This window comes from Argopecten irradians, chromosome 5 (genome assembly GCF_041381155.1).
Source record: "Argopecten irradians isolate NY chromosome 5, Ai_NY, whole genome shotgun sequence".
Lineage (NCBI taxonomy): Eukaryota > Metazoa > Mollusca > Bivalvia > Pectinida > Pectinidae > Argopecten > Argopecten irradians.
In genome coordinates, this window is record NC_091138.1 from 17,727,938 (window position 1) to 17,741,627 (window position 13,690).

The 13,690-nt window shown below is 35.7% G+C and overlaps 1 protein-coding gene across 2 annotated transcripts; it reads right to left on the bottom strand.

The window, feature by feature from the left end:
* Positions 1-424: 424 nt before the first annotated feature.
* On the bottom strand, positions 425-12,167 carry LOC138323065 (BUB3-interacting and GLEBS motif-containing protein ZNF207-like). 2 transcript variants are annotated; one of them, XR_011208521.1, is made up of 10 exons: positions 12,042-12,167; positions 7,309-7,435; positions 6,824-6,950; positions 6,076-6,309; positions 5,417-5,435; positions 5,012-5,138; positions 4,444-4,656; positions 3,872-3,917; positions 1,350-3,378; positions 425-1,009 (listed from the first exon to the last, which is right to left on the bottom strand). XR_011208521.1 is itself a non-coding variant. In XM_069267399.1 (9 exons), exons 1-9 carry the CDS (start codon positions 12,080-12,082, stop codon positions 3,281-3,283), a joined length of 1,032 nt encoding a protein of 343 aa, XP_069123500.1. In that variant the 5' UTR covers positions 12,083-12,167; the 3' UTR covers positions 425-3,280. The 2 variants fall into 2 exon arrangements, 1 of the variants encoding a protein (XP_069123500.1); XM_069267399.1 differs by having other exon boundaries at positions 425-3,378.
* Positions 12,168-13,690: the final 1,523 nt, after the last annotated feature.

Consider the following 13,690-nt stretch of genomic DNA (forward strand, 5'->3'; position numbering starts at 1 on the left):
ATCGATAACAAACTTCAACTGCCAAAAGGCGGCCATCTTGTTTTTCCGATCAGCCTCAAAATCTGTATGGCACAACTAGGGACCAAGGGTAACCTCCATGTGAAGTTTGAACAAAATACCTTCAGTAGTTCTCAAGAAATATCGATAACAAACTTCAACTGCCAAAATCAAAGATGGCTGCCTGGCGGCCATCTTGTTTTTCCGATCAGCCTCAAAATCTGTATGGCACAAATATGGACCAAGGGGACCCTTCGTGTGAAGTTTGAACAAAATCCCTGCTGCAGTTTTTAAGAAATAGTGATAACAAGCATTGTTTATGGACGGACGACGGACCACGGACGCAGGGCGATTTGAATAGCCCACCATCTGATGATGGTGGGCTAAAAATCAGATGGTGGGCTAAAAATAAAAAGAAATACACCAGTTTTACATAATAAAAATTTATTTTTATACATACTATTTTAAAACATTTCTTGATCTACAATTCATTCAAGATATTGACTTAACTTTTCAATTACAATATTGTTAAAATAATTAGTATGCATAAAGTTTACAAGTTGGACAATGGTGATTATTTCACGGGTCTTAATGAACTGTTCAGTGATTTTGAGATATGCTCTAATTATACAATATCAGCACATTGCTTCACACCTTGGTTTGCTCTCTGACAATTTAATGCTTATATCAATATTGATTTACAAATTTACTTATATAAAAGTCATATAAAAACCTCCAACAGCACCAGAGATTTTTCTTGTCACTTTTCCTCCAAACGCACTCATTACCTTATGGTAACACAATTTCCAAACCAATCACTTCTTGATTGAAATAGTCCAGCATAATCGACACTACTTTTTTCGTGAGTCACTTTCATCTTCTATGACAATAAAGCATCACATTTCTTGTACATGTAACTTTATATGTAAACTCATGTAGGCCTTACCTTCTAAATCTTGACTGGATCAGTGTTCCAATTACTCTACTGGACAAAATTGGCACACCCATCACACTGTGTTGAGATGAAGTTAAGATACTCAGTAGTGTAGTAGACAGGTAAATGAATAACTTTACTCCAGTTAATTTTTCAGGCTAAGTCATATCTCCCTAAATAACCTTCCAAGACCATTACCAAACAGAACAGTGAAAGGGTAGAATACATTTTTCCTTTGTAACACAGAAACCAGTACCATCATATGTAGGAGTATGAAAGTTAAAGTTTATGTTCAGAAGATGGAGATTACTGTATTTTTCGTCTATGTGTTAAAAGTTTAACAATTATATTCAACATTCAACAAATATTGTGAGTTATCACTGCGTCAATCATGTGCTAGTTTCTATGGTGTACCTACCGGTGAAGAGTTCACCAGTCCAGATAAACACCCTAGAGCCTGTCTGCTTCTTGGCTGTACAGAGAAAATAATCACATTGTCATACAGCAATCAACAACGGCAAAGCACTGCAGATCTCTAAAACTTTTCATTCCAATCTTTCTACTATAGCTATGATATTCTTTTAATGCTTGAAAAACTAAACTATCAATGCAGAATTACAGCAATCTTGCTACACTGTCTCAGATATGTAAAACTTATCAATTGTATTCAATACTGACCTTATATGATACGAGAAATTCCAGTTATATCTAGCACACTCATCTTCAGTATCTGATTACAGAAACCATGCAACAGTGAAATAAAAACCAAAATTGTCAAAAATGAAATCTAGTCACCAACATTGTTGGGGGCATAAAACCCAACAGCAAGTCAACTTGCTGTGACCATTGATCAACACACAAAAACGTAGCATATAAAAACACTGCAGTCACCAACATTACGTTGGGGGCCATAGCCCAACAGCTTGACTCGCTGTGACCAGTTTATATATCAATAATCAAATGCTTAGTCACCAACAGACAATGTTGGGGGTACAAAGACCCAACAGCAATCCTATTTGCTGTGACCACTTGCCTTCAGTCAACTATCTGCAATCTGCACCCTGCACCTAATGACCTCCACGTACCAATCTCTTTACTGTATGATTTATATATCTTTGACCATGGTAGAGTCACCAACTGAAAGTTGGGGGCAACTAAGCCCAACAACAAGAATACTTGCTGTGACAACTTGCCTTGTTCACCATTCAGTCCAAACCAGACCTAGCGTATCAGAACTTTTAACAAAAGATATAAAGAAGAAACATCGCCAACTTAAGTTGGGGGCAACACTGCCCAACAGTGAAGGTTTACTCTTTCACTGTGACATTGTTCACTTGCCTGCTGGAGTTGGTGGAATCTATAGACTGTTCCGAAAAAGTGCTTTAAACTATGTATGAATAGAATACCACTTGCCTTGCTTTCTGGTACACTGAATGAAATCAGCTCAACTAGGCCTTTGACCTTTTAGGCAAAAATAATCTGCATTATTTCTTTTCATTACTATTACATGTATTATTGTTATCTATATTATATGGCTGTTCAATACTTTTTGTCTATTTCTTTATTAATTCAGACCAATAAGATTCAGCTGCTTATACAATTCATAACAAGATATTTTACCGTTCTGGGTATATATTTTAGAGAAAGGCATGTTCAACTGACTTCATCAATGCATTCATGTCCACAAGTCTCACAGATCCAGTATTACTTTAACAATAACACTCAGTAATATTACTTAACAATGTCCATCAATTAGAATTGTTCAATCACAAACGTAATTATATATCCCTAGAAGAATCCTGATTTTGTGACAATAAAGGAAAAAACAAAGAAATAAATAAAAAAAATTTAGTCATTGTTATGTTATATACAATGACATTATATTTTTATTGATAAAAATTACACTTTTTCAAATAAATGGACAGTATTTATAAACAATTGTCCACATATTGTAAAGCTTAATTGAGAGTTAAAACAATAATCGTACATCTTCACGCTGATTGTAACACTTACCAGCGCCTTGTTGACCCCAGAGTTCTAGGATCCATCCTTATTTAAAATTTTTAACAGTTTTTTTCATCATCAATATGGCCTAGTCTTACCTTCTACCTAGCACACAAGACCAGCCATACAACCAGAGGGATCTTTATCTACAAAATAGTGTTCAGAGGAGAAAAGCATCTCATAAATCACTAAAATCAGATATGGAGGTGAAGATGATATCATGCACTTCTGTCCCAACAATGACTTCACTTAACTGTACAATATCCAGAAGGATAGCATAGAAAATGAGGCTGAACCGCATCGCCAATATGGAACATGGTGAGTTGTCACGTGACATATTCAGTTTCAGTAGTGGTTTCCTTGCTGCATCTGTGGTCTAAATCCTCCCCATTGGTTATCATTCATACCTCCCATACCACCTGATGATCCTCCTGTCCTCATACCTTCAACATATAAATAACTTTACATAATAGCTATCACATAATTATAACCTATAGTTCTCTTATTCATTTTGCACTTGATATATTTTCATTTACCACAGTACAATTGTAAATACCAGGTACCATTTCATTACAAATTGCATCCGTCAGTGTTACATATTATGTGACATCTTAATATTGTATTTTCAGTTTTAGTTTAAATAGAGCAGACAAGTTGAACTTTTCACTTTAAAAACTTTGTATACTGGCTGCCAAATTCAACTTCAATAATTGGTATAATGTTATTGAAAAGTAATCTAAATGTAATTATAATTACACAGTACCTGGTAATTTTTCATTGTAATCGATTACGATTACGATAACAAGTATTCGAAAGAGCCTTCGATTACTGATTACTGTCGATAACTTGAGAAAATGTAATTAACTACAATTGATTACAATTACACGATTACGATTACCCCATGAATAAATTTATTAAGAATCATTTCAAGCTTACCTGCAACCATTTGTTTGTATTTGGGCAGTGTAGCTCTCCTCTCCTCCTGTGGTACAAAAAGAAACAGATGAATCGTCATGTGAAGATCTCTGTCAAAGTCATTGAAATTATCAATGGATATCAATTTTAATCAGATTTTAAAAAAACAACTGAAACCAAAATTTTTACAGCACCTGTATCAATTATCAGTACAAAAGTGAAAGTATTGTATGATCAACACATCAAATAGCTCCATATCCACTTTCAACTTAATAAACACAAAGTTTTTGACATTTTTTCTATGAAACTAGTAATGTCTCACCCTGACTTAAACAAATATTCAACAACATATATTCAGTAATAAGCTATCCCCCGTGTAATTATGAATGTTCTGTTCGAATGGTAATTCAATGATCACATCGCTTCCTCTATTATAGTTATAAATGATGTGGTGTCAATGTTGTTTTATTGGTTTGTTACAATTCACAGGCAAATTTTAAAGTGTAAAATAACTAACAATAGACTCATACATCACTACTCCTACCTTTCAAAGTTGAATATGCCATCACAGGTATTGGACGATGAGAACTTACCAGGGAGATATCCTCATCTGGGTGCATGAGTTTAGAGGTCAAACCTGAGCTAGACTCTGGTTTCTTTATCTGTGGAGCACCTGTAATGGTTGCCCTCGATGGAGAGGAAGAGGCTGTATTTGAAGCTGCTGCTGCAGGGAATGTTGGCTTGGCTTGACTGCTTATCGTTGATGACTTGTATGACTGGGCAGTTGAGGAGTTCGCCACAGATGACTATGATTTTATAGAAGTTACATTTTTATAGTTCTTTTCATACATGAATCATAGTCAGGTTCATATATACTAACCACTACAAATTCCTTCCAGGTTGGAAAGTATGGGTTATCTATAACCAGTGAATAGAATATTCACTGGTTGTGGAACAATATCATTGTATCAATACTTAATCATTGTTTTTGTTGAATCATTATCATACATAAATATTGTTTTACTAAATAGCTTTAATCAATTACAAGTAAGCAGCTAATGTTATAATGTTTCTGCCCAAAACGCTATGCAAATACAAATTTCAGAATTCAGTTTTCTTTTCATACTTAAATAGTGATTCATATAGAGAGATTTAACTCACCTGAGCTGCAGCGGGAAATAAAGGCTTTGATGGAGCTGATGATGACATGGGGGGCTGCATGGGTGGTGGTGGTCCATTACCGGGCATGAAGTTCCTCGGAGGCATTGGTGGCATCCCCGGGGGCATTCTATAGTAACAATACAATTACATAATAAAAGCCCACTGTAATCACTAAAACCTGTCAGATCTTAATGTGTTTCAAATATTCCAGTGTTCTGGAAGAAGTACAATTTACCTGTAACTTGTAACAAACCATCTTTTGCATTACAACTATGCAATTATATTAACTTTGAAATTAGAATCTTTTAAATTGTCTTCTACATTTGTAGGAGACATTTCAAAGTCATTTTTTTTATTTTGTATTATTTATGAATTGAAACAGGAATAAAATTTAAATCAACTTACCCCATTGGGCCCATAGGTCCTGAAAAATATCAAATTCTTTATGTAAGAATCTTAAAGATGTTCAACCGCTGACAAAAAGTATTTTTCTCTCTATCAAAAACAGGAACCAACAAATTAGTATTTTTCTTCAGTTACAAAAGTTATTTACTTTACACCATTACCACCATTGAAAAGCTTAAGCTTCTCATTTTTCTTCAAGATGAAAATGTTAAAAATAATTGATTGCATACCGAAAAAATTCTTGGCTACTATATCCTATATGGAATGGAGTACTGATTGCAAGCAGCAAAAGCAAAATAAATTATCTTATATTAATTTTTGTGTGAATTAGACATATGTATACATGATTAAACACCAATGATTGTTCAAATGATGAGTATTGTTTTTCTCTCTCAGCAGTGGAGCATCTTTAACTGAATTTAACTTTCTACTTTAATAATGATTTTGTACACCCTTATTCAGTTTCACAGAAAACACAAATAGCAAATTATTGCGGTTCTTGTGGCTTCTTTTCATTTCTTTTTTATCTGTTAACATGTCTCATTACTAGTGCAAATTATACAAGTTTTTACGGTACATACCAATTGATACTATCTCATGCATACCAGGTACATATCTAAACATTCTTTTAACAATAACAGAAATAGTTATCTACTCACCCATTGGTGGCATGGGTCCCATAGGCCCCATAGGACCCATTGGTCCCATAGGGCCCATTGGCCCTGGTGGCATGGGAGGCATACCAGGCGGCATACCAAATGGTGGCATGCCTGGCCCCATTGGGGGAGGCATACCGTAATTGTTATACTGATTATTATTTCCCTGATTACTATCATCTTCGTCACCATCATCATCACCTCCATCGTCCTCTCTCATTCTCTTACTGGGAGGTTCTACAGAAAAAATAAATACACAATGTCTTATCTAAAGCAGCCAAAACAAAGTCAGACCTTACCTGTACAAAACTTATCATCACTCAGTAGAAGGTTAGCACATTTCTTTATCAGCATCCAATAATGAAATTGTAGGCTGGCTGGAATGTATTCATCACAGTGACAATAACAAACCGTCTAGTTTTTGTATGTATTTTTTTCCACATCCCTCTCCTTTTTAACAGTTTGATATCATCATTGGCAGTGAATTACATTCAATATCACAAATGTAAACAAGAACACAGTATGTCATATTGTCCAATGTATCTATTCTTGCCTTGAGTGTATTTGTTATTTCTTTAAGTCTTATTTTGAATTTTTGAATTAGTTATTCCTGTTTGTTGTATCTATCAGTCATTCTTGTCCAGAATCTCTGTGTGTTATTTTCTTTTGTGAATAGCAGAAAATTGTTAGGGAAATTAATATTAGAGAGTTGTTAGTGTAAAAGTTTAGAATTGAAATTTATATTTCATACCTTGTTTCTGTTTCTCGTGGTCCTTTATGTCTCCATCAGGTATGCCTTCCATACCATATATTTCAATTTCAACATTATTTCTTCCTGGTAAAGCATTTGGTATCTTGTCAATTTTGTCTTTATGTACCTAGAAAAAAAGAATATAGACAAAACAATAATCTTGACATTTTATATTTGAAACAGAGTTAAATATTACATAAACTGAAGCAATATAAGAAAGGTACGGTTGAATTATAAAAACTTTATAATTGTCCATAAATGGCATTAAATCAAAACTTATATCTCTGTAACTGACAGTTCCTCTTGAATATAAAATTTAAATAATTCTTAAATTTATGAAATTATCAATGCATTATCAGTATTTAATAAATTTCAATGTGAATAAGCATTTGCACTGTACTGTCCACACACAAATTACTGTAAAAGGAACATTCTAGGTTGGATAAGAACAAATATACTTTGACATACATGTATTGCACACTTACCTGCATACAATGTATAGATAACCCTGGTCCTGTGTATAATTTCTTATGACATATGTGACATTTGAAATGTTTGGCTTTCTGATGTTGGATTAATATCTTTTCATCGTCAAATTCTCTGTTGCAATACCTAAAAGGCTTGTTAAGGAAAGTCAATATTTGAAACCATGATTAATACACCTCTGAAGAAAAATCTTATCCTGTTCCTGTTATCTTTAAGTTCAAATGTGTCTCAAGGGGCAAATGAGTTTAAAAGAATTATAGTACATTCAAAGTCATTGCAAAAAGATACTTGGTAACTTTAATGTGAACTTATAATTATACATATACAACTTTTAGCAAGATTCTTTAGTGTCTCATAATAATGAAGAGACCTAGTCGGTACAAAATCCACACTAGTATTGAAACTGAGGTCAAAAGTCAATATATAGGACACAGTGATCTGATTTTGATATGCAACACATCATCTTACCTAGATGGACTCGCGTACCAAGTATGAAGTTCCATTTCCATACTATGGCATTCCATAAGAACTGGAATTAGAGTCCAACAAGCCCTAACCCCAGCTGGACATTCGTAACTTTTATTGTTACTGTCGGGTATATGGACTGGAGTGGTGTTCTGTTCATTTCAGTGCAGTGTACTGAAGGATTACATGTACATGTAAAGTACCTTTGCCATATAGGTCTATAGAAACGATAGCATTCCAAGTCGGTATATTTTTTGTTTGCATAGAGAAATTTTTTAACAAGAGGCCCATGGGCCTTAACGGTCATCTGACTAATAGTACAATACAACATAGTCGTTTAAAGATTTTAGCCTATTTGACCCCTATGACCTTGAATGAAGATCAAGGTCATTCATTTGAACAAAATTGGTAGCCCTTCATTCCAGCATGCGACAGGCCTAATATCAGGTCTCTAGGCCTCTTAGTTATTCACAAGAACTTGTTTAAAGGATTTTAGCCTATTTGACCCCTGTGACCTTGAATGAAGGTCATAGGGCATTTATTTGAACAGACTTGGTAGCCCTTCATCCATGCATCCTGCAGGCCCAATATCAGTACCCTAGGCCTTCTGGTTCTTGAGAAGAAATCGTTTAAAGATTTTAGCCTATTTGACCCCTATGACCTTGAAAGAAGGTCAAGGTCATTTATTTGAACAAACTTGGTAGCCCTTCATCCCAGCATTCTACAGGCCTAATATCAGGTCTCTAGGCCTCTTAGTTATTCACAAGAAGTTGTTTAAAGGATTTTAGCCTATTTGACCCCTTTGACCTTGAATGAAGGTCAAGGTCATTCATTTGAACAAACTTTGTAGCCCTTCATCCCAGCAAGTCACAGGCCCAATATCAGTACCCTGGGCCTTCTGGTTCTTGAGAAGAAGTCGTTTAAAGATTTTAGCCTTTTTGACCCCTTTGACCCTGAATGAAGGTCAAGGTCATTTATTTGAACAAACTTGGTAGCCCTTCATCCCAGCATGTCACAGGCCCAATATCAGTACCCTGGGCCTTCTGGTTCTCGAGAAGAAGTCTTTTAAATATTTTAGCCTATTTGACCCCTTTGACCTTGAATGAAGGTCAAGGTCATTCATTTGAACAAACTTGGTAGCCCTTCATCCCAGCATGCCACAGGCCTAATATCAGGTCTCTAGGCCTCTTAGTTATTCACAAGAAGTTGTTTAAAGGATTTTAGCCTATTTGACCCCTGTGACCTTGAATGAAGGTCAAGGTCATTTATTTGAACAAACTTGGTAGCCCTTCATCCCAGCATCCTACAGGCCCAAAATCAGTACCCTAGGCCTTCTGGTTCTTGAGAAGAAGTTGTTTAAAGATTTTAGCCTTTTTGACCCCTTTGACCTTGAATGAAGGTCAAGGTCATTCATTTGAACAAACTTGGTAGCCCTTCATCCCAGCATGCCACAGGCCTAATATCAGGTCTCTAGGCCTCTTAGTTATTCACAAGAAGTTGTTTAAAGGATTTTAGCCTATTTGACCCCTGTGACCTTGAATGAAGGTCAAGGTCATTTATTTGAACAAACTTGGTAGCCCTTCATCCCAGCATCCTACAGGCCCAATATCAGTACCCTGGGCCTTGTGGTTCTTGAGAAGAAGTCGTTTACAGATTTTAGCCTTTTTGACCCCTTTGACCTTGAATGAAGGTCAAGGTCATTCATTTGAACAAACTTGGTAGCCCTTCATCCCAGCATGCCACAGGCCTAATATCAGGTCTCTAGACCTCTTAGTTATTCACAAGAAGTTGTTTAAAGGATTTTAGCCTATTTGACCCCTGTGACCTTAAATGAAGGTCAAGGTCATTTATTTGAACAAACTTGGTAGCCCTTCACCCCAGCATCCTACAGGCTGAATATCAGAACCCTGGGCCTTCTGGTTTTTGAGAAGAAGTCGTTTAAAGATTTTAGCCTATTTGACCCCTGTGACCTTGAATGAAGGTCAAGGTCATTCATTTGAACAAACTTGGTAGCCCTTCATCCCAGCAACCTACAGGCCAAATATGAGTACCCTGGGCCTTCCGGTTATTGAGAAGAAGTCGTTTGAATGAAAAGTTTACGGACGGCGGACGGCGGACGACGACGGACGGTGCATGATGACAATAGGTCATCCTGACCCTTTGGGTCAGATGACCTAATAAATCAAATAAAATGTTATGTACTTATGTTTGCTGACAGTTAGACCGAATAATCATACCCTGCCTTCACTCCGTCCCTGGCAGGGTATGAATTCCACCCCCTAGCCGATAGTGTTTCTAGCACCGATGTGATCCACATTAGGCACTTTGAGGCTGATAAAAATAACATTTTTCGGGTAATATCCATATGTAACTGTATTGTTCTGACAACTATGATCAATATTCAATTCACAAACCTTTCAATCATAATTTTTCATCAACTATTAGTGGTAAAATCCAAAGCAAACACAACACACATATAATTCTGTTCAAATATGCCACCATATTTGATTTACCCGAAACAGTGATGAAATGAAACATTCAACAGGTAAAATATGTTTTAAAGTTTTAAAAAAAGCTAACAAATTAAGAATAAACATGGTGAAACTGAACAAATGAAAGTATTATTTAGAATTTAGCGACAAAGAATATAAAAAATTCATGTTAAAAACTCTGTGACATTATATTTCTTTCGTAGTAGAAATTTTTAGGTCATTCCATATATGGTACTAATTGCCATATATTTGGAGCGCGAGACTTTGTAACAAGAAGCATCATGGCGGCCATGTCGGAGATGTGAGCCATTCAAAAGTGCTTAAAAACATAATTTAGACATGTGGTAAACAAATAACAAGAGGCCCATGGGCCTTAACGGTCATCTGACTATTAGTACAATACAACATAGTCATTTAAAGATTTTAGCCTATTTAACCCCTGTGACCTTGAATGAAGGTCAAGGTCCTTCATTTGAACAAACTTGGTAGCCCTTCATCCCAGCATGCTACATGCCCAATATCAGTACCCTGGGTCTTCTGGTTCTTGAGAAGAAGTTGTTTAAAGATTTTAGCCTATTTGACCCCCATGACCTTGAATGAAGATCAAGGTCATTCATTGGAACAAACTTGGTAGCCCTTCATCCCAGCATGCCACAGGCCTAATATCAGGTCTCTAGGCCTCTTAGTTATTCACAAGAAGTTGTTTAAAGGGTTTTAGCCTATTTGACCCCTGTGACCTTGAATGAAGGTCAAGGTCATTTATTTGAACAAACTTGGTAGCCCTTCATCTCAGCATCCTACATGCCAAATATCAGTACCCTGGGCCTTTTGGTTCTTGAGAAGTTGTTTAAAGATTCTAGCCTTTTTGACCAATGTGACCTTGAATGAAGGTCAAGGTCATTCATTTTAACAAACTTGGTAGCCCTCCATCCCAGCAACCTACAGGCCAAATATCAGTACCCTGGGCCTTCTGGTTCTTGAGAAGAAGTCGTTTAAAGATTTTAGCCTTTTTGACCCCTGTGACCTTGAATGAAGGTCAAGGTCATTCATTTTAACAAACTTGGTAGCCCTTCATCCCAACAACCTACAGGCCAAATATGAGTACCCTGGGCCTTCAACGGCCGCTTCAGAAAGTAAGACGGTAACCCTTGCACCCGCAAGTTACATCAAAGGCGCCGCTGGCAGATATCAAAGAAAATCAGTCGTCGCCCAACGTCACGGTCAGTGCACAAACACAAAAGCTCCTGCCTTGTACTTCCCCAAAACCCAGTGTGACTTATCCTTCTCATATACGTCCTTGGTTGTAAGAAGGCATTCTAAAAATTATGACGCCCTTTTTTGATAATAATTTTTAAAACAACATTATGCGTTTTTCATATAATTACTCAATTGGGTAACTTATTGATTACTGCAAACAGGTAACTGTTACTCAAATGGGTAACGGTTCCTAGCCCTTAATATTAAACCATGAAGCCCTACGATAGAGATTTTAAAATTTATTTCTCTGTTTATAACGGATCCGGATACATGTATTTAGTTATTTTAAATGTGTTTACGGCAATACATTTACTGTGACCCTTCTGTATGATAGGACAACTGTGGGTATATAACGTTATGGTTATGATTTGATAACGGCGACTGTAAACCCATGAACCCGGTGGCGTGCCTAGAATTTTTTCTAAAACTGGGTACAAACTACAGTTCGTTTCGAATTGAGATTTTACCCAAATATCTGAAATGTTTATCTCAATGTTTACATCATTATAAAAGGATACCAACACCAGGGCTTCAGTTGCTTCTTCTTTTTCCTTCCCATTATGTTTCTAGAAATACTCACAGGAAATGGCGTCTAAGAAAGTGGAAAATCCCCGGATGTAATTTAGAGGGGAGTATGGCTTTTGTCAAAATAAATATTATCATTATCGCCACATAAATATAAGTACATGTGTAAAATTGTAAACATAATACACATATTTCCAGCATGAAATAGTTATTCGAACTGGGACAATATATTGATGTTAATGGCTTTACTTGTACAGTCAGCCGATGACACCTTTCCATACAATGAAGTCTCCCGATAGGAAAAATAGAGGGGCTCCCAAAGGGTTACCGTTACACTACATATCCTACGATATGTTTTATGTTTATGCTAAAACATAATAACTTATAAACTTAATTGTATTTTTTTCATAATTTAAATAATTCTTTAAAGTTTTGATATCTCAAAAACAATTATGTTACATTATTTATACAGATACAGATATTTGAAGTTTCACATTTATGTAACTAATCAACAAGTAGGTCAAATTATATCACACTGATCTACATTTTTTACCGCATGCCTTTACAATGTAATTTTATCTTACCAGCCTCTCCCAATTGCATCAGAAGCATTCTATTTCCGCATGGTAGAGGTGCAGTCAATGATGTTCCTTGTCCGCTAAACCTGCCTAAATAATACCAGTTTTTTTTTAAATTTTTGCCCAATATGTGCTAAATGAAAAAAAAGTCTAATATCAGGGATTTGTATGAGTCTACATCATCTACGTCCTTGTATAATACATATATGCAGTTTTAGCAGAGTAATAAGTTCCCTGATACTTTTGATTATATTATAGTAAGTTGTTGAAAAAATTACCAATATTTGTATCAAACAGTCTGTTGATATTGGGTCAAACTCATTCATTTGCACTAACTTGATATATCCAATTTAACACAATAATGGCTCTAGTCTGCTAAACTTGCCTATCTTATTAGGGGTTTTTTTGCCTTACATCATTATATATATATTAGGGGAGAAAAAACCTAAGGCAAAAAGAAAAAAAAATGTTTATTAGGGTTACATTGGGGAAAAAAGTAGGGTCGGTAGGTTGGAAGAATTTTTTAAATTTGTTTAAGTGTCTTTCACTCTAAAATAATGGCCGGAACCAGAGTCAAAGATCAAAATCCTGACTTTTCATTTTTTTTCCCATAGAAAAATGGAGAAAAAAATTAGGTTCAGGGATAAAAAATTATGGACTGTCGGGTAACCCTAAACAGACATATTATTTTTTTGGCCTAATGATAAAGGCAGGTATAGCAGATTATCATGGGTCCACATGAGTCCACATGACATTTGTGTGACAGTCATTTTTATAGGACAAGTTCAATATAATACGTACATGAGGTGTTTTCAGCATTTCCCCACTTTAAATTACTGCATGTCCATACTCTTCACAACAATTATAAATAAAATCATTAAAGTGAACAGTCGGGCAAGGATGGCTAAAGTTGGTGAAAATGGTGTGAATGTATCCAGTAATATTTCTTATGAAATAGAAAAATAAAATCTCTCGTCAAAATCTGTCTGCGTACGAAAAAATTAATTTAAAGTATGGGAATTCTAAAACGTCCTCTCGGCTCACTAACGTCTGTGGTTACATTT

Excerpts from the sequence above, each read along its gene's own strand:
- LOC138323065 (XM_069267399.1), bottom strand. The coding sequence starts at position 12,082 with ATGGGAAGGAAAAAGAAGAAGCAACTGAAGCCCTGGTGTTG. Across the intron at positions 6,310-6,823 it reads CCACGAGAAACAGAAACAAG|AACCTCCCAGTAAGAGAATG; the intron begins GTATGAAATATA and ends TTTTTTCTGTAG. Across the intron at positions 4,657-5,011 it reads TATTTCCCGCTGCAGCTCAG|TCATCTGTGGCGAACTCCTC; the intron begins GTGAGTTAAATC and ends ATAAAATCATAG.